This window comes from Phaenicophaeus curvirostris, chromosome 1, assembly GCF_032191515.1.
Source record: "Phaenicophaeus curvirostris isolate KB17595 chromosome 1, BPBGC_Pcur_1.0, whole genome shotgun sequence".
In the NCBI taxonomy this organism is placed as follows: domain Eukaryota; kingdom Metazoa; phylum Chordata; class Aves; order Cuculiformes; family Cuculidae; genus Phaenicophaeus; species Phaenicophaeus curvirostris.
This window is the reverse complement of record NC_091392.1, coordinates 123,662,444-123,687,567: the sequence shown is the minus strand read 5'-3', so window position 1 is coordinate 123,687,567 and position 25,124 is coordinate 123,662,444. Positions and strand designations below refer to the sequence as shown.

The window sequence follows — 25,124 nt, the reverse complement described above, 5'->3', positions numbered from 1 at the left end:
GACTCATGGTTTATATCAACAATGTGAATAATTTGCGTAGAGTGCCATCTAACAAGTTTTACCCCTGTGACCTCACAGTGCTTGTTGATTTAAGGACATTTTTGTCCTCTGCCAGCCTCTAGTTGTTTCAGCTACTGAATCTTACTTGTGTGCATTTCAGACTGAAAATACAAGACTTTCATAATTTAAAATAAATATTAAGAGTGCTAAGGCAATATGTACATGAAGCTCTCAAGCTACGCCTCAAAATTTCAATATCTCTTGATATAATATTTGATTACACTGTTCAGGACTTTTTTTTCAATGAAGGAAAAACAGATCACCAATTTGCTTTCTGACATTTTATTTTAATTCATTTTATTTTAATTTTTGACAAATGTTGCAGTGCCCAGAAGGTCCACTAGAGGAATAAGTTCTGTCTTTGAGAAGGGATGAAAATAGCTGACAATACAATAGATTCAAGATAGTATATGAGGCCAATTCAGAACAAGAAAATTTAAATTACAAAACCACACCTTCAACATCAAAGTTACTGTTCATTAGGCACTAGCAGCATTCATAGTATACCCACAACAGAAAAAATGCTGCAAAGCTTAAAGCAAATTATTAGAAAGGCTACCAAAACAAAGGTTATATATTAAACTTGAAAAAGGAAGACTATAAATAAAATCCATGTTTTCTTTATCTAAAATAAACATTCATAAACATATGAAGTAAAAATGAAAGTAATTTTTTAAGTTATCCTTTCTTGGACCTCATCAGAGAAAAGGATATCACATGGCGGTAGCCTCTGCCAAATGGTGCTTTGTGATTAGAATCCAGCACTGCTTCTATGTAGCTGAGGAAGTCACTGTGGGTATTGCAGGATTAAATTGCCTGGGAGGTTGCTCTGAGTTAAAACATTTCAAACATCCTGAGGGCTAAAAAAAAAAGTACTTATGAGAAGATTTATGCCCAGAATGTCAGGAATGAAAAGCAAACAGAGAAAACGTTTAAAAATCCTCAGAAGTCATGTTAATATCTGAACTGGAAAGTAATCTTTACTGATACATTTAAGAGCATGTGAAATGTTATGCTGTGTCTAACAGCACAGGGGTTGCAACGCAGTGCAGCACTGCCCAGCAGAAGATGGGGTTGAAAGCTGGCTTTTACCTCCACAGGAGTCCCAGACAGCTGACAAACAGAGGTCTCATGCACTATCCCTTTGGGCACTTGAAGCTGCAGGAGGGTCTTGACGCCCACTCCTGCTGGTAGAGTCTACATGGAGCATCATAGAATCATAGAATCACAGAACAGTTTGGGTTGGAAGGAACCTTAAAGATTATCTAGTTCCCACCCCCTTGACATAAGCAAAGCCATCCCACTAGATGAGGCTTCCCAAGGCCCCATCCAACCTGGCCTTGGACACCTTCAGGGATGGGGCATCCACAACTTCCCTGGGCAACCTGTGCCAGTGCCTCACCACTCTCATAGTGAAGAAATTCTTCCTAATGTCTAGTCTAAATCTTCCCGTCACCAGATTATACCCATTGCCCCTAGTCCTATCACTACAAGCTTATGTAAACAGTCCCTCCCCAGCTTTCTTGTAGCCCCTTCAGGTATTGGAATGTCACTATAAGGTCTCCTCGGAGCCTTCTGTTCTCGAGGCTGAACAACCCCAACTGTTTCAGCCTGTCCTCATATGGGAAGTGCTCCAGTCCTCAGATCATCCTTGCAGCCCTCCTCTGGACCTGATCCAACACCTCCATGTTCTTCTTATGTTGAGGGTTCCAGAACTGGAAACAATACTCCAGATGAGGTCTCACGAGAGAGAAATAGAGGGGCAGAATCACCTCCCTCGACCTGCTGGCCACACTTCTTTTGATGTAGCCCAGGATATGGTTGGCCTTCTGGGCTGTGAGTGCACGTTGCCGGCTCATATCAAGCTTCTCATCAATGACCACCCCCTTCTATGCAGGACTGCTCTCAATCACATCATCTCCCATCCCGTATTGAAACTGCAGGTTGCCCCAACTCAGGTGTAGGACCTTGCACTTGGCCTTGTTGAACCTCATGAACAGGCCCTCTTCTCCATCTTGTCTAGGTCCCCTTGGATGACATCCCATCCTTTTGGTGTGACAATTGCACCAGTCAGCTTGGTGTGTCCTGCAAACCTGCTGAGGCTGCACTCAGTCTCACTGTCAATATCACTGATGAAGAAATTAGACAGCACTGGTCCCAGTATGGACCCCTGAGGGACACCACTTGTCATGGATCTCCATCTGGACCTTGAGCCATTGACCACTACTCTCTAAATAAAACCATCCAAGCAATTTCTTCTCCACCAAACAGTCCACCTATCAAATCCATGTCTCCAATTTCAAGAGAAGGATGTTGGGAGGGTGGGGGGCGATGCGTCAAAGGCTTTACAAAAGTAGAGATAGATCACATCTATTGGCTTTCCTGTGTCCACTGCAGTGGTTATCCCATCATAGAAAGCCAGTAGGCTGGTCATGTGGGAGTTTCCCCTGGTGAAGCTGTGCTGGCTGCCACTAATCACCTCCCTGTTCTCTATGTGCTTTAGCATAGCTTATAGGAGGATCTGTTCCATGATCTTCCCAGGCACAGAGGTGAGGCTGACAGGTCGATAGTTTCCAGCATCCTCTTTTCTATCCTTTTTAAAACTGTGCACAATGTTACCTTTCTTCCAGTCACCAAGGACTACTCCTGATTTCCATGACTTTTCAAATATTATGGAGGGTGGCTTGGCCACTACATCGGCCAATTCCCTCAGAACTCTGGGATACATCTCATTAGGTCCCATTGACTTACATATGTCCAGGCTCCTCAGATAGCCATGATTCTGATCTTCCTCTAGAATGGAAGGGGCTTTAACCCCCCTGGTCACCATCTTGTTGCCCATTGACCCGGGAGGGGTGAGGAGAATGGTTGTCAGTGAATACCGAGGCAAAATGTTATTGAGTACCTCAGCCTTCTCATTTGTTGATACAAGGTCACCGTTTCCATCCATCAGTGGGGGTACATTCTCTTTAACCTTCTTTTTCTGGTTGACATACCTGTAGAAGCCCTTCTTGTTAGTCTTCACTTCCCTTGCCAAGTTCAGTTCCAGCTGTGCCTTGGCCTTCCTGACCCGTACCCTACACAACCAGGCAGTGTCCCCATACTCTTCCCAGGTTCCCTGTCCCTGCTTGTACTGCCTGTGCAGTTCCCTCTTGGTCTTGAGTTTGACTAGCAGGTCTCAACTCAGCCACACTGATCTCTTAACTTCTCTGCCTGATTTCCTACATCTGAGGACTGAGTGCTCTCGTGCTTTATGGAAAGTATCCTTAAATATTTGCCAGCATCCTTCTCCTTTGCCCAGCCTTCCCTTCTTCCCTGACTGCCTGAGGCCTGAGAAGTAGTTGTCCTACCTCTGCTGTCAGGGACAGCCAGAGAGGTCACCTCTTGTGTCACAGCAGTGGTCATGGCCGTGTCGGCCACCCAATTCAGAGCCACCATCCAATTTCTGTGCTTCTGCACAGGACAGAGCTGGGACAGAAAAGGATTTAGCCCTCTACTTTTCCTACCCAATAGAAAACTGCATAGAGAACTCCGGGTGAAAAGTCTGGGGCAAGAGAGTAGTTCACTCACTTCTGTGAGTGTTGTATGCTTACAAACACTGAGCAGCTTGCTCTCGGTGTCTGCACAGATTTCACAATGATCCCCTTTTTCAGCAGAGGCACTAGTGGAGGACAAGCCAGCCAGTCCTGGCAGGTTGGTAATGATGCTTGTGTCCTCCTCTGTGTCAGCTTCTGAGGTAGATTCTTCCCTGCCCTGCAATATTTTTCTGGACTTGACACAGAGTTCTCCTACAGGCACCCTTTTTCTCCAGCTCTGGCTTGTCTTGTCAGTTAGAATCTCTCCACCTGCTTCTAGTCAGTGTTTTGCACATTGTCCTCGCACTAAAATCAGACCCTTCCCCAAGGGCTCTGTTACAGAGTCATACCAGTCTCTTCTCTCCCATTCCTTCACGGATCTCGAAGTCTTCAGCTTGGTTTCTCCTATAAGTATTTTAATTTCTTACTTTGTCCTTCCTGTTCCTCTGACTTATGACATTTTTTTTACCAGTTTGCTGCAGAAAGCCTTGATAAATTGTTTTTCTCATTCAGATTTCCTACTTGCTATTCCCAGGTACTTCCTTTTGATTAGATAACAGCTAAATGACTAATAGTATTGCTGATCCAAGAGAAATATGATAGAGTACAAGAAGTTAGAGGTGGATACATTGTGCACAGAAGCAGTATTTTTCATGACAGCTTCAGAAAACTGAGAACAGAGAAGTTGTTCAGATATTAAAGCTGAAGATGATAGCAGGTCCACCTGAGTCATGAAAACTTTTGTAGTTAGTGGCACAATAGATCCAAACTGTCTCAACATGCCAGTTTAGCTGAAAATTCTTGCCTGTGATCAAGGTTCAGCTATTACTATTCAATATTAGGAGTACTACAAACAAGTCTCATCTGCAGCTCAGAAAATTGTGAACACTAGTGGGCATATTAACAAATTGTCAGTGGCAGATGAAATTGTTTTAAACTGAGACAGTTGATTTTTTTTTTAAGTCCTTAGTCAAGACTCATCTTCTGCCACTAACCACTATTTAAATGCTTTATTATCATGCTTTGTGCTTTTGTGAAAAGAGATTTGTCAGGCATTCTTGAAAGCCAACTATTGTAGGCTCATATGCTGCTTACAGAGAAAAAGGGAAACATGCATATTTATCTTAGAGAGTTGTTAGATAAGCTTAGAACCTACTGTAAACTCACAGAACATTTATGCATAAATAGTAAATATTCCTCATATGTATGTATTTGTATTTGCTATATATGTGTATAAGCATGTTTGTGCATATATAAAAGCATCAACTAAACATAAAGACTAAATCTGCTCTATTATTGTCTGAACTGGTAGCGAAGAGCACTTTAGTTGCATACTTTTTGTTCTTTGGAATTTTGGGGGTGATCCTCAGGACACACAATGATACCCAGAGTTATATGACCATCAGAAGAGTGTACATTTAATCTACACGATTGCTTTTTATAATGGGGGTTGTGGGTTTTGCTGTGTTTTATTTGCTCAGGGATGATACCCTTGTCTATGATGACATTCTTACTGCCAAGGCAATAAAAATCTTAGTGACAATACTTTTAGATTAACTGTGCCCCTAGAAATATCTGGCTACATTTCTGGCAACTTCCATTTTCCCAGGCCTTATCCAGGTAGGTACAAGGCAACAAGAGTGTGCCCTGCTCTTTACCTGAGTGTAGGAGCTGTGATCATCCTTTGCGCAAGGTGGCAGTAAAAGAAAGCTCTTCCAACTTGTTCCTCTCTCCCCTGCACACCTCCTATTAAGGAGAATAACTAGCTCAACTTTATTAATTGTGTTTTAAAAAACACCTCTTATTGCTAGTGGTCAGCATATATGTGAATGATACACACTTACTGATATCTTGTACTTCAGGAATGCTGTCACACTTCTCTCTCCATTCTTTTACAAATATTCCCCAGGAAAAAGGTTAGAAAACTGCATACTAAGAAAGGAAACCCACGAAAGAATTCCTCTTAAATCACCAATTTTCCCTTTTTTAAAAAAACAAAAACAAAAAAAAACCCACTGCTTTGAGAGAAAGGATCGAGTCAAGACCAAAAAAAAAAAAATATTTTATGTTTCTATAGGAATAAGTAGTCTGAAGAAATGTCTTTCAAAACCCTGGCGAGCAATTACCCAGGTGAAAAGCAAAGAAAAGTGTGAAGTGCACACTCGTAGTTCTCTTAATCCCATTCAGTATTTGCTCTTAGGATATCTTTAGAAGGATTTTTGTTTACATCTTGTTTTGGGGAATAGAGTTATTTTATTCTCTTGGAGCCCAACATGTGTTGCATGAAATGTTTTACTGCAAGTATTAGAGTCTCAATATGTTCTTAACACATCTTCCCCACATGGAAGAAAATCTTAAGTGAATTTTTTCTTAAATATTCTCTATAGACTTCAACTCTGTTAAAGTCAATAGAAGTAGTTCACTGACTGAGTAAGCCTTTGATGGAGCCACTATTTGAACTATGTCAGAACTGTGGCTACAGTGCCTTATTTTATTATTTCTGAAATATGCAAAGTAAATGACTTGTTCATTCCCCCTTCTGTATGCCAACTATGTTTAAAATGTAAACATAAACTGCTTTTTATTTGGAAAAAGCAGGAATTCTTACCTTGAAAGTGCAATATAGTAAGTTTATACTGTGTGAGCAGGCTTTATTCAGAGGCAGGTTAGAAGACCAGCCAGCCAACTTTGGATACAAACATTCTCCACAACCTTTTAAAGTTTGTTTTGATGACTGTAATCTTATTCAAAAAAACACTGTGTTTAATAAAAATTAATTTAAGAACTTGAAGAATATTTTATTATGGAATACAAAAATACTATCTATGTAAAAACAATAAATTAGTTTATTTACAGTACTTTACACTATTCTGCCCTAGGGCTTTCTTTGTAGTGGATTTATTTTTATTGTTTTACACGCCTTTATAATTTTGCACAAAGCATTTCCAAAAGCATGTCATCCATGTTTACTGCTCCAATGATGGGTCTAAAGAAAAGTTCAGCAATCACATTAGCATTAATAGATCTCAACAAGGATAGGACAACATTCAGCTTGGCAAATCTGGCTTCATCACCTCTGTGAATCAGTCTGACATGTTCATTTAGAGCTTGCTGTGCTTCCCTCTGCAGTCCTTCGATATACTGTGTACACTGCAGTCCAGGTAGATCTGAAAAGAAAAATAAATTATTTTGTTTACATAGGTATTGTCTATAAAACAGCATCCTCCTTGCAGAACAACTACTAACAGCTTACAGATTGTATTTATCACTCAAGAAATGATGCAAAATGCTATAGGACTTCTTGTGTGCAGAACCACCACGTGGAATTTTTACAGGGCAGCTCAAAGTCTTACTATTCAAAATTCTTCTTCACGGCACAAACTTGACATACAACATTTGCCAACATTCAGTTAAGTGTTAAATAAATTAACTAATGAAACAAAAATCTTTGATTGAAGAGTGCTCTCCAGAAGATCTTTAGTGACAAATGCAATCTGTAAACAGCAGGGATGGCAATAAAAATAACTTGTTCACATCTACAAAATGCATGATTCCTTTTAAGGCATCTTTGGACAACTGTTTCTGAGTAGCTCCCAATTACAAGCGACAGGAATCATTAATTCCAATGTATGACAAAGTTTCCCGGTGAGGGAAAGGATACAGAAGGACAGAGCAAGCAGAATTTCCCCTTTTCAATCTATTTAATATTTTGATAGCGGAAGAGTAGGAAGAGCCACATCCCACTTTCACACGGTACTGGCATATTTAGGAAGAGCTGTATCCAACCTGCCAGCCAAGTCTCAGGTAAGTCATCAACATGATAGATCAGTCACTAGATAGAGCTGCATCTGTAGAAATCTCCACAAAGAGAGATGGAAAAAAAGAATAAAAAAAAGAATCATAAATACTACACACAAAGCCACGTTTTTCATGGAATCCTGAGCCTTGTCTGGCTTTCTTTGCAGGGCGTGCAAACCTCCCGAGGAGAGCGTGCTGAGGTGATGGTCCTCGGTGGTGATGCCACCAGGCTCCCCGCTCCGAAACAAACAGGGGGAGCCGCTGCTGACCCCTAACTTTCCCTGCCTCGGGTTTGTTTGGTTCGTGGAAAGCCTCTGTGGAAGGCGCCAGCCCCCATGATCCCTGACCCAGCCACATCCAGGTGGTAAGGATTCAGGAGTCCCTGTCTGCTAGATGGGGACCCGAGGAAGGGACAATGAGTGACATTTTTCTGTGCCCCTCCTGAGACCCCTGCGGCAAAACAGCGACAGACCCCACCGCCCTCCTTACGATCAGCTGAGGGTCTGAGGCGGGAGAGAGAAGAGGTGTAACCGAGGGGGAAAGTGGAATTGGTCCAAAGAATAAAAGTCCTGCAGAAGGGGGAAAAAGGAGGCGCCACTAAGGAAGCTGAGGGCTTTTGCGTATGCCTTTCCTAAGTTAGGAGTGATGCCCCTTGTGCCTAATTAATACTTTCACAGAAATCACAGAATCACTAGCTTGGAAAAGACCCACAGGATCATCAAGTCCAACCATTCCTATTAAACACTAAACCATGCCTCTCAGCACCTCATCCACCCACCTTTTAAACACCTCCAGGGAAGGTGAATCAACCACCTCCCTGGGCAGCCTGTTCCAGTGCCCAATGACCCTTTCCATGGTTGGTTTTTTTTTTTTCTGATGTCCAGCCTGAACCTCCTCTGGCGCAGCTTGAGGCCATTCCCTCTTGTCCTGTCCCATGTCACTTGGAGAAGAGGCCAGCACCCTCCTCTCTACAACTTCCTTTCAGGTAGTTATAGAGAGCAATGAGGTCTCCCCTCAGCCTCCTCTTCTCCAAGGAAGAACTGCTTTGCGGGAAGTGAATGAAAAAAAAGAAGAGGAAAAGCCCCGGGATGCCCCGTTAGCGCGAACCGTGCCGGTCACTCACCCGGGTTGAAGAGCACGGTCCCTTTGAGATAGGCGTACTCCTTGGTGCTGATATCCAAGCTCCAGCACTTGGCCTGGAAGCCCTGGACGGTCTGGATGCCGCCGGGCGCGGGCAGGCGGGGTCCGCGCGGAGCCCTCCCCGGGGGCTGCTCGCCCCGGCGCCGGGCGGTGAGGATGCGCTGCAGCATGCTGGGCTCCGCGCTCTCCACCGTCTCGAAGTGCACCCGGTCCTGCGCCAGCCCCAGCACCAGCAGGGGCGCCCAGCAGCTGCGCACCAGCAGGAGCTGCTCGTCCAGGGGCAGCTCTTGGAAGCAGGGGACGTTCTGGACGAAGCGCAGCGTCTTCACCAGCACGGCCGAAGCCGCTTTGCAAGCCGCCTGCGGGCTCCGCAGGGACAGCCGCCGCCGCGACCCGCACGGGCACCGCCTCGGCCCCGGCCCCGCCGGCGGCGCCGCCCGCTCCTCGCTCCGGAGGATGTTGTAGAGGATGCTCCCGTGGCGCCTGCTCTCCGCGCAGCAGCGGCAGCGCTCCGCGCACGCCATGGGTACCGCGAGCGGGGGCACCGCACCCACGGATGCGGCGCTCAGGGATGCGGTACCCAGGGATGCGGTTCCAGGGATGCGGCACCCTGGGATGTGGTACCCAGGGAGGGGGTCCCAGGGATGCGGTCTCAGGGATGCGGCACCCAGGGATGTGGTACCCAGGGTTCCAGTCCCAGGGATGCGGCGCCCAGGGATGCGGTCCCAGGGATGCGGTACCCCGGGGCTGGGCTGAGCCGCCTGGAAGGCTCGGCGGGGCCGCGGTCCCGTCGGGAGACGCACACTGCTCGCTCTGCGCCCGGCTCTTAACTTATTTATAGCCGGCGGCAGCGCGTGTGTGTGTGTGTGTGTGTGTGTGTGTGTGTGTGTGTGTGTGTGTGTGCAGCCGCAGGCGCTGTACCAGCGGTTCAAAGGGGCAGACACTCTTTACTGGCTGGAAAAGAGAGAGGGGGGGAATAGGAAAAAAAAAAAAGCCAGCCCTCCTCCCCTTCCTTTCCCGAAGCAGCGGTGCCTAGAGGGAGCCGGCGAGCCGGCCGCCCCTGTCTATAGGCTGCGGCGTGACGGGCGGCCAGGGAGAGAAAAAGTGTAATTAAGGGGGAAGGTGGGATCGGTCCAAGGAATAGAGCTCCTGCAGAAGGGGAAAAAAAGGAGGTGCCACTACTGACACCAAGGGCTTTTGCATATGCCTCTCCTTAAGTTAGGGGTAACTAAATGATGGGGATTGGAACTAGATGATCTCTGAAGTCCCTTCCAACCCAAACTATTCTATGATTCTAAGTTAGGGGTCATGCCTCAATATGCCTTATTATTACCTTTGTGCTGCTGTGTGGGAAGGGAGAAGCAGGCCTGTTCCCGTCCAAACTAGGGTGGCTCTTGAGGCTGGGGCGCAAGCAAGGCTTCTCTGTCAGGGTACCCTGGGGTTGACGTGCCCGCAGCTTCTATGTGGATACTCTATGAAACTCTACCCAGTGAATAATTCCTTTCCTCTGCTTTGCAATGCATGATCTCACATTGTTCTATCCATCAGTTTAAAACATTTCCATTTGCCTTTCAGGTTTCATCTGTTCTGAAGTGAATCTTTCTTCCTAGATTTAGATATACCACTTTTCTGAGACCTGTCTTCTCTGAGTGGCACATAGATACCAAATAATCCTTCCAGGCCTGTGTATTTACACAGGAGGGACAGGGGAATTGTAATTATCCAAATGTGATAAAAGCATGTACTTTCTCAGTTGGGCTAAATAAAAGCAGATGCAGCAGAGAGGTGCACTTAATTGCATGGCAAGTGAAGTGTTAATTGTCTTTGCTGCATACAAGTTAAACCAGAAGCATTTTATGTTTCCTGTCATCTGGAAGAACCTTGACACAGATTTAGAGAAAGTAGCCAGATACAAGTAACCTTCTGTACCTGCTCCATCAATATCTGCTACTAAGGGATGTCCGAATCACCCCTGGAAAGACACATTTTCTTTCAATAAAAGAATACATGTCTTTTTAAGCAAATATCATTGAGTGATTTGGATTTCTTAGAAATATAATAACTTTAGTCTGGACCACAACAATTTATTTTCCCTGTGAAATTAGTCCTACTCTATCAGCTTATATAGGTGTAGAGTCATAGTCATTTCTCTCTAAATATTTTTTCACAATTGGACTCATAAGGGATATTATTTAGAAATGGCACAAAAGGCACTTTTATATAAAACTAAATAAAGCACTACTGGTTACCTGTCTCAAGTAAATCTTGTTTTCCAAATGCCAGTTGTCCAAAAGCTTGAACATGACACCTTTGGAATTACCTATAAAATACAGTTTTTTCCACTGATCCAGATATGATAAAGCCCTTTATTGGCTTTGCAGTAGTGGAGAACTGTTATATTGCACCTATGAACTGATTCCTACAGTTTGCAGACAGGTTGGTTTGGTCCCTGGAATAGAAAACAATGCTGTTTTACTGAACAGAGTTTAATAAAAAAAATTCTTAGGATTAAAAAATAATAATACCAAATGCTACCAAATTTTTCATTTGAAAGAATCCCTGGTAATGGCAACATGCTCATTTATTTTTTCTAGAACACTTCCTTGACATTCTAGACTGCTACCAGCTATATTCATCATTGTTTTCTCAACATTGTTATGTTAGGATTTTAGAGGGGATATTAGGATTATTGTTATGTTAAATTTTAGAGGTGGGGGAAGGCCACTAACTTTAGAGATAAATGCCAAGTCTTAGAAAATGAGCATCCCTAAGCTTGTAGTTGGCTTCAGTAACACTTCTCCCATGAGGTACGTATTACTAGACCGACTGAGGAATCTGGGTTTTTTTATCACTTGGTAACTTGGAAGGTATCTATGGGAAAGCATGGCACAGTTGAGATTCACATCACTGCCTTTGCAGTTTCAACCTTGAACTCCAGTTGTGAGAACATTCTGCTTCTTACAGTAGGATGTTGCTTACACAGAGCCCTAGACAATGGCAATATTTAACTTTTTTATCAGGTCTACAGTAGAAATTTTTCCTAATGTAGCAATATTGGTTGCAGGTGTTTAATTTTTCAAGGCATTTCTCTTTCAACCAAGTCTCAAAAGTAGATGCAATCCAACTGTCAGCAGAATGATTTCGCTGACACAGTTAATTTTCTAAACCAACTTACACAGAAAGTCTTTGCCTTTGATAAATATGTTAAAATGGGTATTCCATAGTGAAACTGAAACTTGATTTACTATGCAGTGCCAGGAATTACATTACTGTAGTGGTAAGTGTACCTTCTTCTCTCATAAGAGCATGTAACCATTAATTTCTCTCTGACTCCTAATGTACCTTAATGTAGCCATTTTATTAAGGGTAGATTGTCTCTTTCCCACCTAAAACACCAAGAATGTCCTAGAAATAATTATCAGTGTTTTTCATATTGATAAAATTTGAATAGTCTTTATTTTCAAGTCTGAGTTTTGCTTGTCTATAGAATTCAAGCTAAATCAAAGGTAAAAACCCCAACTTCCTATTGAAAATCGAAAAGAAAACAGACTCCCTCACAGACAGGTAGTTGTGTTTTGATGGAAAATACTTGAATACAATTTCAGCAAAAGTGGATGTGTCTAGTTTCTGCTGTAAGGTATGTTCTTAGGTGAGTATTAACAAGCTCCTTGTGGTACAATTGTGAATAGATTTACTTGCAGACAAAGGATTATTTGTTTGTATTCGGGGGGGTGGGCAGGACAGGGGTAGGGCTGTTTTGTTTGTTCTGTTTTGGTTTTGTGGGTTTCTTTCTTTTGTTTGTTTTGTTTTGGTTTTTTTTTTTAACTCAGACGAAAGCCTTGGATATAAAGGTGATACAGTGCAGTCTTGGCAGTTTTACTCTCTCATGTTGCTCTTCAGAGTCTCCATATCACTCATCTGGTGGCACATTTGGTTCTTGGCCAGAGGGCGAGACTTCAGTTTCAGAACAAGACAAAACAAACATTTGTTTTTGTGCCTTCAGTGCTTTAGTGCACTTTTAACTGGAGAGAGAGCTTTTATTCCAGTGAAGAATTGCATCCTGATAGTCTCTAAATAACTATTATTCCTTCTAGCATAAGGACTGAAAAATAAAATTTGATCTTAAGATCAGATGTAAACTATCACTTAATTTTGGGATTAGCCAAAGAGAAGTTAACTTTTTCTCTGGAAAAAAAAAAGGGGGGGCTGGGTGTGGAATATTTTTAAGAGGATGTGTTTAGCAAGACATCTTTATATAAGAGAAATATTCCTTTAAAACAAGGTTTTAGAATTTAAGTATATTGTTGAGTCTTGTGTTTCTCGTTGTGACTGTCCATTTGTTAGCTTGACCATTGTTCATAGTTCCCCTAATTTACTGGGGTGTCTACTTGAAAATAAGTGGGCATTAAGGAAAAAATATCACCATGTTCTACTTACACGCTGTACCCCATTTTCCTGATGCTGCTGTTGCCTCCTTCTGTGATGGGGAATGGATTCAACGGGAGGAGCATACTGAGTGCCTGATTGGTGCTGCCTGAGCCGAAGACAGTTGATATATACCCAGGCAAAGGATGCTGACCTGAATTTACAGAGCTTTTGTAGCTACCTTGAGTCTCACCTAGCAGTATGTGCTTGTTCTGGATCAGGATGAGCATATGGTGACATTTTTATGGATTAGCCAGATATACTCTAGCTAATATACACTACTTCACCATAGCTAATGCAGCTAGGTTTCAGTGGAAGCAAAATTAAGGGAAAAGAAGCAACACTGTAAACTTTTTCCAGTTCAAGGCACTCAGCTCATTCTCATTAAAAAAAAAAAATTGTTGATCTTTGGGCTCTAACAGGTTAGCATTAGCAGGACCCCTTTGGTCCTCTACTGTAAAGAAGAGCTGTGGATCTCAGCATTCTAAAATGGTACATTTACGTATGCTGTTGGTGGTTGGACATCTTAATGTTTAAATGTAACAAATAATTTCTTTTTTTGTCCAAAATAAATTTATACTGTACCCAAACATCTGCCCGTGTGGCACGCTTAAGGGTGCAGTCCTATAAGACCAGCTGAACCAATCTAGTGGCTCATGCAAGCTAAAAGAGGTGACTCCCACAAATGTACTTGCTGCCACTGCTTTCCTTGTGCCAGCCGTGGCACTCACCTTACTTCTTGGTAAGCCAAGTCCGTTTACTAAGCTGGCAGCATTTTTATAATAGGGATTACAACACGGGTAGCAGGGAAATAAGATGCTTTCAGATGTGCTTTCCTGGCTTTATTTTCCCCACTGATGCTTTTGAAGTCTCTGCCTAACCTGACAAGCTGTAAAACTTGTCATATGACAGAATTCTGCTTGGCTGAATCAGCAAAAAATTACTCCATCAAGAAACAAACATGCAGTTTTCTGCCAGTTTACTGAACTGAACTCATTCAGGTAGAGAACAGATGAGTGCCAGACCAGGTAAAAAAGGAGTGGCCTGACCTTCCTTCCAGGGGCAGGAGGAGAGAGAGGAAAAGACAGGACCACTGCTGCTACTCAGCCACTGTGTGGAACTTCTCCCTCAGGGGGGTAAAACCTTAAAGCTCAGGAGCAGAGAAACAAGGGATAGAAGAGAGAGGGCTTGTAGAAATCTTTGGTTTTAAAGTAATCTTTTAAATACCATCTGAAATTGATCTCTACTCTTGGTAAAAGACATTTGAATAAGGGAATTGTATTATAAAATATTAGTGTAGAAATAACTTAAAATTACTGAGCTTATGACATTTATTTGCCTTGAGGAATACACTGGTTATACAGAATGATAGATGAATAACAGGAAAAAATGCTGGAAAATAAACTTTTTATTACACTGTTTGAGGTTGCAGCATACAAACTAAAACATTCTAGCACTGCTGTGGCAATAGTACACTATGTATCCATTATAACATTTCTGTATAAATATATACGTTAATTGCAGCTGATGATCCAAGACGGAAAAGTTCAAAAATACACTTTCATTTTTGAGTAATATCATAGATTATGCTGCTAATAAAAAAAAAACCCTGTATTTAAATAGGTTATAAGTTAGCATGCATTTTATCTGAAAATCAATATGATGGCTTTTAAAATCCTTGCATCTTTCCAAAGGCTCTAATCCAGACATATTTCACTTCAGTGGGATATTTAAAAATACCATCCTTATGGTGACTCAGTTGTATAATTTCTCATTAAATCAGGTTCACATTGTGGTATTACAAAATGTGTAAATTTCCTTTTTACCATTATTCACACATGAGTTTGACAGATGCATAACTGATTTGTAGGTTCACTCTAAACTCTAAAATCTGTATCTCAAATATTTAGGATCTTCAAATAAATTCTGCAGTTCTTTGGCAACACTCTTTGCTTCAATCATAATCCACCAGGTTTCTATCCACATTCTGTAGCTAACAGGAAATTCATTTGGCATTCTGTTCTGCTGGCAGATGAGATAGACTGCATCTTAAGTTTTGTCAAAATAGTCAGACTAGCTTACCCTCTTTAAAGACAGGATTTTGCTAATCTAGATCATTTCAACAAAACTGGATTAGGGAGTGACCCAGCAATTACGCTGGCACATCTAGTGCACTTGCAGTCATTGATATCCCAAAGTACAGTGAGACGTGCTAACATCCTAATCTATCTCAGTTTCAGCCAGACATCCTTGGCTGGTCTGAGATTCAGAGAATTTAAGGCTGGCTGGAACCATCAGGTCCCTTGCTGGAGTTCCTAAAGGCACTGATAAACACTGAGCTTTTGCTGACTGAAGTGCAGCTTGTGCTCATCTCTATGCCTTTGCAGGAAACCATTCAATCTTAATTCAAAAACTCAGTCCAAGAGATAAAAGCCCACTACTCCATTGACTGTTTATCCAGAATTTTATCACTCTTACTATATAAAATTAACACTGTGCTGCTACTTTTGAGATTCAGTTTATAACTTCTAAGGTCCTGGTACAATTTTCCCTGCTAATTTAAGAACACAGGTGTTTTCCCTGTCAATAGTAATTAATTTTTTAGTAGTAAGTAAAACAGATTTTAGCTTGTAGACAGAGTTTTCTAACTAAAACTTTGAAGATGTTTTTCACAAGCTGTTCAGTTGATATCTTTTGTGGCCATTGCAACACCTCCGGCAGTTTCTAACACCCTTTGAAGTGTGGACATGAGAACTGCACAGAGTATTCCAATTATACTGTTCTCAAAAGTGCTATATAGAGAGATATAGTCATTCCCTAACTCAAATTCATTACTCTAGACCTCATACATAGAAGGATCATATTAGTCATTTTGAGTTATTGTTGCAGTGGGAGCTCATGTTAGATTGCTTGTCTGCTGTGACTCCCTAAATAATTTTCTGATCTCATTCTTTCCACAACAGAGGTAGAATACCCTTCTTGTTTCAGTTTTGCATTTGGATGCATTGTAATGTGTTTCATATAAACAGGTCTAGCAGTTCAAGAGGAAAGCTTTTTTGGCCTACAATTACTTCTCCTCATTACCACTGATCATCAGCATGCAAGAATGTCTAGGCATCCTTTGAGTTAGAAATGGAAATATTCTTCTTAGTACTGATATTTTAAATGGTATGTCATGTCACTCAGGAAGACTTTACCAAAATCTAAGGAATGCTGTATCTGGGTGGTTGCTTTTTTGATAGACCTAGACAGAGTGGCATCTTATAGTGTACTCCATGATCCCTTTGTTCAGGTTGTCCAGATCAGGGACTTCACCACAGCACCCTGTACTTTTCTTTTAATCCATGCAACCAGGGTCCGAAGTGAGTTGCAGCAGTTCTGCAACATCTTTCCCAAACTCTTAGGATTTTGCTGCCTGTGTTCAAAGCCAGCTCTGATACCTGTATTGTGTCAACTTAGATCAGGGATATGTGAGACAGACCTGTGAGAACCCTTATGGAAGGTCTCTCCCACTTTCTTCAGGAACTGTTTTTATGCTGCAACACTTAGTCATTGTCTGAGCTATATTATAGTTATACCTGTGCCTGGCCCTGCACCTTTCTCATCCTGACCTTGACTCCTCTGCCTTGACTTCCTGGCTTGACCTTGGACCTGCTATATGCTTGTAGACTGATTACTGGACTGTGGCTGACCCTGGTCATTGTCAATGAACATGCCCCACTCTACTTGTTAAGGTACTATGGGAATTCACACCTTGCTGATGAGGAAACATTGCCTGTCTGCCTCATTGTGATCCTCTGGCTCAGCCTCAGCTGCTCTTTCTGTTTCCTGAAACAAGCCTATTCCTGTGGACACCAAGGTGCAGGAAAAAGAAGAGATGAGGAAGAAGTGCTGCATGTGTGGAGTTCACTCAAGCCAAAAGCTGGGCATTGCTGGTCAAAGAGCTCAGAAATATTCCTGACTGACAATTCTCAGAATCAGCTAAAAAAGATACAATTGGGTAAGTTTACAGAGAGAGTGTAACTAAGAAACATGATGACAAGTAGGATTGCAAGCCTATAGTGAAGCAGTTGAACTGTTGTAAATCAGCCTTGGTTGGTACAGAATGCAGGCAAAGCTACAAACTCCTTCCCACTTTGTGCTGGGAGTTAGCCCAGAAGGCCAACCATATCCTGGGCTGCATCAAAAGAAGCGTGGCCAGCAGGTCGAGGCAGCTGATTCTGCCCCTCTATTTCTCTCTTGTGAGACCTCATCTGAAACACTGTGTCCAGTTCTGGAATCCTCAACATAAGAAAGATATGGAGGTGTTGGAGCGCATCCAAACGAGGGCTACAAGGATGATCTGAGGGCTGGAGCACCTTCCATACAAGGACAGGCTGAGAGAATCGGGCTTGTTCAGCCTGGAGAAGAGAAAGATCCAAGGAAATCTTATAGCAACCTTCCAGTACCTAAACGGGGCCTACAAGAAAGCTGGAGAGGGACTATTCATAAAGACTTGTGGTGATAGGATGAGGGAGAATGGGTATAAACTGGAGAGGGGCACATTTAGGGTAGACATTAGGAAGAATTTCTTTACCATGAGAGTGGTGAGGCACTGGAACAGGTTGCCAAGGGAAGTTGTGGATGCCCCATCCCTGGAGGAGCTCAAGACTGTGTTGGATGGGGCACTGGGCAGCCTGATTTAGTGGGATGTCCCTGCCCATGGCAGGGGGGTTGGAACTAGATGATCTTTAACATCCCTTCCCATCCTAACTATTCTATGATTCTATGATTCTAAGGTGTGTATACTCATACTATTTCAGAACCTTAAAGTGGTAATCATCAACTGTTAAACAGGCAGATAAATAATAAGATACTGTGGATGGTATTGCAAAACTATTAACATCGAATCAACACTTGCCAATTATATTTAAAAATACTTTTGTGGTTTGGCTAGAACACACTAACTCACTCAGTGTGGTAGTCAAATGTATGCCTTCATGATACTTCTTGGCAAAAACTCTAGATGTGCTTTTTCTCAGATGTTCTTTTTCATTTTTCCAGTAGCACAGTAGCTGTTAAGACACATTTATGTTTCCTATTTTGTAGCTGCTAGTGTGTGTGGTTGTAGATATTATTACAGCAGGCACTTCCATCTCAGATGTGCACCCCGAGCTTTGCACTGACTTCCTTGCAATGCTTGCTGTACGGCCTTGCATCATTACAGAATATCACAAGCAGTATCTCTGGGGAAAACGTTTTAGCCAGGTCAGCAGAGTCATGTGGACAGGTAATTTCTCATTAGCACTACATGCAAAAACAAGAAAAGAAAAAATGATAGGACTTAGAAGTCTTTGTTTATTCATGTGTTCTTTAGCTGTTAGACTACATACACCCTCTTTTTTCCACTCCTTGGTATTAATTAAATATTGGGACTAATGCATTGATACTTCAATACATTTTCATTTTGTTATCTTTTTAGTCTGTCAAAAGCTTTACTATTTTTAATTACACTACAGTACCTTCTTGAAAAGTGGTAAACGTGATTAAGCTGTAGCTTGTTCATGACACTTTTTATTTAATTACAAAGGTTATTGAGTGTTTGAGATTGGTTATAGAGTAACGGAGAGAGATCTATGCTTGGCTGTTGCCTTAATGTAGCTTACCTCATTCAGACTTCTTAAACAGTCAATTTAAAGAAGGGCATGCACTGAAGCCTTTTGATTATGTAAACAACTTCTACTGAAGGGTTAGTACTGAAAGTATTGTACTTTCATAAGTGTGCATTACTTTAATATCTCTCTCCCTCATGTCAAACACTTGTCTCTTTATCCACACATTTGGATTAGTTTTAGCAATAAGTATGAACTCACCTAAAGAGCTAGTGGTTTATGCTTCCAGAAGATGGAGAAGATGAAGGTAAAAGCAGAGTTGAAAAGCACTAATTTTCTGGTTCCTCTAGAGAATGAGTTCAGCACAGTAAAGAAGAAAATTCTTTCATTATTTTTTTTGTAGCAAGGCCAGTTCACTTATTGTTAAGCCTTTGTTGCTAGTTCTTGTACCTGCCATCTCCTCTATCTTCTGCAAAAAGACTTTCAGTGGAGAGGATTTAACCCCACCATGTTTCTATATTATTGTGTTTACTGATAGGTTGTAAGGAAAATCCTGGAGATAAGAGGAAGAAAATTTATTTACATATCTCATAATTGAAAAGTTTCATATAATGCATTGTGTTAGAAAGATGCACACAGTATTATAAAAAACAGCAACAAACCAAAGTAAAGAAAAAAATATGAGATTTTGAATCTGCTGAAGTTTCGTGTCTACAGACTTGAGTAGTTTGGCATCTATTTTTTAGGTCCACTCCAGAATGTTCTTAAACCCCTAAATACTGGGATGTTAACACTAAAATTGATAGCATAAATTTCATTTAAAACCCAAACAAACCAAGGATCACATGCTGTTTCAGAGTTAATTGTTCAATAAAGGTGTCTAGGCAATCAAATTAACAATGTTTAAATTGTTCTGCCATGAGTACTAATCAAGCAATAAAGGAACTTCAATTTGAATTAGAAATCAGTGTGTTTCCATGACAGAATGACATTTGAATTGTATTAGCTTTGGATAATACGTTATGTGTTATCTTGTTTTGGTTTCAATTAGAAGCAAAGATGAAAAAGAGCATACATTAATGATGTATACATACACCTTTATCATTCTATTTTGGCTCAGAGAACTGAAATAAAAAATGTTTATCTGATTTAATTGGATTTAAATTAATACTACTGAGTAGTGTTACATTCCTTTTACATTTGGTGAATTTGAATGGTTTCTGGGTTATTCAGTGACCATGACAAGAAGGTAAAGACACTGCATGCTGAATTTAAAAAGGAAGAAGTTTGTTCACCTTTACTGAATTACGTGCTGAGGTGTTTTTTCTGGATCTGGGAAAATGCAAAATAGTGAACAGAAATGTTGTTCGAATGCCCATACTAGTGGCTTTAGTTCAGAGGGGTAAGCTACAGTAAAACACATGCATGTTATGGCTGGGTGAGAAGCACCCATGATGGAGGAGAAATAGGTGAATCAGCAAAATAATAGATCACTACAAAGACCACGGAAGTCATTGCCAGTAGCCATAAAATGTACATGTGAAATAGAAAATGAAGGTTAGTAAGTGATAACGTTGATGAAAATTAACTTAGAATACTGGAAATGGAAAATTTTGAAGTGATGAGGAACAGGGAAAGGAAAATGGAAAAAAACTGAAAATACAGCAGAGCTTGCAAGATGAGAGAGACAGAATGAAGCAAATTTGTCTATAGAAATAGGAAAGATTGCTAAATGTATCTCCTTTTAGTCTCCCTTTTGGTAACCTGTTGTTAGGGATTGGGTTTGGAAAGTTAGTTTGGATTTGGAAACAGGATAGGGAATTGGAGTTAAAGAAGGAAGGCATCCTCTTTTTCTCATTCCAGCCTGTGGAAATCATACTTAGTACTCTCTAGTGAAATTTCACTAGAATGTCACTATTTCTCTGTTTCACTAATTTTACTATCATCTCAAGCCATGTCTTTCCGGGTTTGTCTTTGAAAATATGGTTGCCTTAAAAGAGGAATATTGAGAATTCCTTCTTTCACATCTTGGTAATGTCTTTTCCTTACTATTATAGTAGGCACCATTCAGAGGAAGGGGAAAAGAACTAGAATATCATCATTGATATTTCATTTCTCTTTCTTGCATCCAGAAACATGTACAGCTTAAATCTTTCACTCTTTTCAAGGACAAGTATTCTCCATACACCTGTAACATAGTAAATCACATCATTACCTTGGACTTTTAATCTCAGAACTTCAGGAGCATGGTCTGAGAATGAGGATGTTGCTGATTATACGTGTTAATATCTAGAACTTTAGCAATTACATGACGGAGAGTTTGGAGTAAAGCAGCCATATTTACTTTTGATTTGAAGTATGACTTCTTACTTTTAAATAACTGTGATCTGTTCTTACAGTAATAATTCCTTTATAAGGCATAGAAAATTTAATCTGATATATTGTAACTTCTTTTTACTTCTCCTAAAGCAGACTGGTGTGGGGTTTTCTACCAAACTTGACAAGAGTTAGTTCTTTGTACACACAAACCCCAGAAGTTCCCTGGAGCCCTCCTTTTCTTCTCAACAGTCTTCTTCCCTTCCACCTACAAATCCTGTAGCAGTTCAGTCCTTATAAAAGTTCCTGTCATAGCCAGGCTGAATCTTTGGCGGTCTTTCCTGGTAAGCAAAGAGCATTTCTCTTTGAAGTAGATCAGACTGTAATTAAAAAACATGGAAAGAGGAGAGAGAAAAAATACCTTATTATAACTGAAACTGCCTAAGTGTGTTGTTTTGTTGTTTTTCTTTCCCCGAGGTCTTGCTTACAAAGGATGTGAAGAATCTGAATTCCTGCTGTGGTAGATGCTGGATTCCACTTTGATTCATGGAATCCTTCTCTAATCACTGGAATTACACCAGTGTTAGGGCTACTGTAACACTGTGGTGCCTTGTACTGTAATGTCCTCTAAGGTTTTATCCACCTCCCAGAATTAAACAAGAGTCATTTTAGTAAGTCCAGAAAGAGTAGCAATGACTTGATGGAAATGGCAGTCACTGTCCATGTCCACCAGGCTGTCAGTTATGTCACCTTCATTCCTACAGCTAAATTAAAGCTGCAGTGGTCTCACATCTTCATTTTGATGAGTAGACATATTCTTATTAACTTTGATTTGATCTAAGTAATAACTACAGTTCCCTGATGTTACGAAGCAGCATAAAAAGGAAATCCCATGTGCTCCTGGCATATGGTGTCTATGCTGTACTGTGGGACTGTCATTTGGGAAGGATGATACACTACTAAAAGAAAATTAACAGTGTTTTTCCCAAAGCATTTAAAAGCTGAGGTGATGTTGCTTAAACACCATCATTTCATGTCTCTGTTGCTGACACAGCTCATCTTGAAACAGTTTTATTAAAGTCATTACAGGGTCAACGGAAAATCTCTGTGCATATCTGGAGTATTTTGAGTGATTTATGTGAGTCCATGGATATTCATTATGATGATATTCTTTTGTGTTTCCGTTGACAGGCAGAACAATGTCACCGGTAATGGCCAAAATAAATTAAATCAACGTAACACTGGACCTTACATGCAACAAAATTTAATTTAAGATAAGTCTTAAAGTTTGACAATTAAGGAAAGTTAAAGGACATATTTCAAGTAGCACTTGTCACCCTAAATTGCCCTACTCTGAGTAAGTCCTGACGTGCAGTAGGCTTTGTGACATAGAAACAGACGTGTCATCTGTATTCTGTGCTATAAGTGGAAGGGAAAGAATGTAGTGAGACAGCCTATTCTAAATTCTCTCACCTCGTCTAGTTTATAGGTACTCTGTATCAATATACTCTTTTCAATGCCATACATCTCACAGTACTGTAGTTTTCCGTATTAGGTGTTTGCTGTTGTCTGTAGCTATCAAAAGATTCTCTTCAGTAAAAGTTCATGTGTAACTACTCATTATCCCCAGCAATTCTGTAACTGGCCCCAGTGAAAATAGGGAGTGTGCACAGATTTCCTGGATACATTCTGCTTTTATATTCTCGTTTATGCAGGATGATGATAGCTAAAGACTGACTTCAGAGTGCCATTGTGCTTAGGAACTCTCTAACTAGTAGTAAGAGACTGTCAACAGTTTGGCACAGGGATGGACTGTCACAATAAACTGAAAACAATCAAAGCCAGAGAGGACAAGCAGCAAGGAGATGAACTTACTTACCTGAGGTTATGTAACAAATCAGAAACAGAACCGGGAAGCAAACCTACCAGTGGACTTACGACTTTGTTTAAGCCAGCAGGAAATTTTCTCCTAGATTCAATGAGGCTAATATTCATCCCCCATTGTAAATTTCCTGTTTCATTCCCCATTCCACACTAGGCCTAGCATACACCTTAATTTTCAGTATACCGTATGTTCATTTTGCTGAACGTACAAACACACATTGGAAGCTTGGGTCTCTAATCAGCTGAAACAGAGGTCAGCCAATTGCCTCACCAATGAATCATTGAAAAATGTAAGCACTGTTCACCAAGGCCTGACTCATGCTGGCTATTACGTGCCCTCAACCAAGTGCCGCTTTCATACAAATAGTGGAAGTTAACATCAGTGAAATAGTCAGCATTTCCAGTACTATCAGGAGCATTGTTCTCTAGTGATAATGTATCGGAGCCCTTTCTAGGGCAGATTAAGTTCTTCAAAACTTCCTCTTCCACTTTTCTGAATCTTCTCCGTTTCATTGCATTGGTTTCATGTCTGTGTTCTTTAAATCCTGAGTTTTCCCTGAAAATGCTTGTGTAGCCATTACAGGGCCCTAACTTCATGATCCTGTTATATCTGTAGTAGTTTTCTTCAAAGCATAGAAGATACCATCTCAAATCTGTGTCATGTTTTTTGAAGACATGCACTGTTCCTGGGGAAGGGGAGCTGGGGACAACACAATATCATTAGAAAAGCTGAATTGGAGGACCTTTTCTTTCACAGTCTTCTAAAGCCATCAGAGTGGTATTTTATTTCTTTGTGTTAAATTACGTAAGCTAAATAAAAATATGAACAAACATGAAGAAGAAGAACAAGCAAAAGGGATGGATGGATGGATAGATAGATTAGATAGACAGATAGACAGACAGACAGATAGATAGATAGATAGATAGATAGATAGATAGATAGATAGACAGACAGACAGACAGACAGACAGATAGATAGATAGATGTCTAATTTTGCAATGCAAATACCTGGCATTATGCTGAAATTAAGCATATGCTTAATATCCTCAAGGACACTATCTGGAAGAAAATAGACAATGCTATTAGACTCCAACTTAATGCACACAATTTGCATGCTATTATCCTTGATTTGACTGTTAAAAGAATGTAAACATCAGTGTTTTAATTCAGTTATAAGTAGTGTGTTAATGAAGAAGGAAAGACTGTTTTCCCAATTTAAAGCTGCATCTGCACAATAGTCTTGTTACTTATTGCATATCTGCTATCAGGACATGTAACTTGGCTCAGCCCAACTATTTTGCAACAGTGCAACTTAACAGTTCCATGGTGAACCGATTGAAACAGGTATAAAAATAATGAACCCTGGACTTACATATAGAGAAACATATGGTGCTTTGCTTTAGTGACTTTACATTTATTTACCTTGTTCAGTGCAGCCCAAGAGTGATGCAAAAGGGAATGGAAACAAGATGGGTGGAATAGATAGGCGGAGCAAAATTTGTATAATCAAAATATATGCATAGTTTCCCTGTAGATAAGACTGTTAGCAGAATATGAAAATATTTATTTGGTACTTAATTATAAGTGAAAGATATATGAATTTTTTAAAAAAATTAAACACCAAATAGAAAAAATGTATGCAACTTTTTATTTCCATTAAATTCACCCATAAGGAAGTGATTCTGGCTAAATTATATTGTTGACTCTTTCTCAGTAAACTTATGTTGTTATGCTCACCTTTAAGTGCACCTATTACCTCCATGGTCATATGATCTTACATACTTAGTCCTTTTTTCTGGTATTGAGAATTATGTGCTTAACTCAGGGCAATTGAGAAAATCTATTGTTTTTTCTTTTTTTATGCTTATGCCAAGAGAAAAAAAAAAAGCAGTTTCCATAAATTTCAGATTTATATTCCATGGATGATATTAAATTTGCCATAGGAATACATATTGATATATATCACCATATGGAGGTACTTTATCCATTCTGAAACAATGCAGATGTTTCGTAAACAGATCATGACTGTATTCATGAACTGAGAAGTTCAAGATCATAGAACAGCATAGATTCATTTGATTCACTACTGGATTTTCATGGAATCTTATCTGACAGCTTTGGTTTTCATTTTTATTTAGATCACAGAAGTCTATAATAAGAATAAAAATCCATTTCCCAGTGGTTACAGGAGTAGTATTTTTGAAAATAAAAAGTAAATTTTTTGAACCTGTAGCTGAATGTTCAGTTTACCAGTTTAGGGCTGCCCTAAATCTTTTGGTTAAAAAATATGAACACTTAATCAAATCCACCGATTTGGAAATTAATTTAGGAAAAA

At 40.5% G+C, this 25,124-nt stretch overlaps 1 protein-coding gene across 1 annotated transcript; it reads right to left on the bottom strand.

Moving 5' to 3' along the window:
- Positions 1-6,119: 6,119 nt before the first annotated feature.
- Positions 6,120-9,104, bottom strand: NR0B1 (nuclear receptor subfamily 0 group B member 1). The gene is made up of 2 exons (XM_069849953.1): positions 8,557-9,104; positions 6,120-6,802 (listed from the first exon to the last, which is right to left on the bottom strand). Exons 1-2 carry the CDS (start codon positions 9,095-9,097, stop codon positions 6,558-6,560), a joined length of 786 nt encoding a protein of 261 aa, XP_069706054.1. The 5' UTR covers positions 9,098-9,104; the 3' UTR covers positions 6,120-6,557.
- Positions 9,105-25,124: the final 16,020 nt, after the last annotated feature.

Coding starts and splice junctions, on each gene's coding strand:
- NR0B1 (XM_069849953.1), bottom strand. CDS start 9,097: ATGGCGTGCGCGGAGCGCTGCCGCTGCTGCGCGGAGAGCAGGCGCCAC. Junction 6,803..8,556: donor GACCGTGCTCTTCAACCCGG/GTGAGTGACCGG, acceptor TTTTCTTTTCAG/ATCTACCTGGACTGCAGTGT.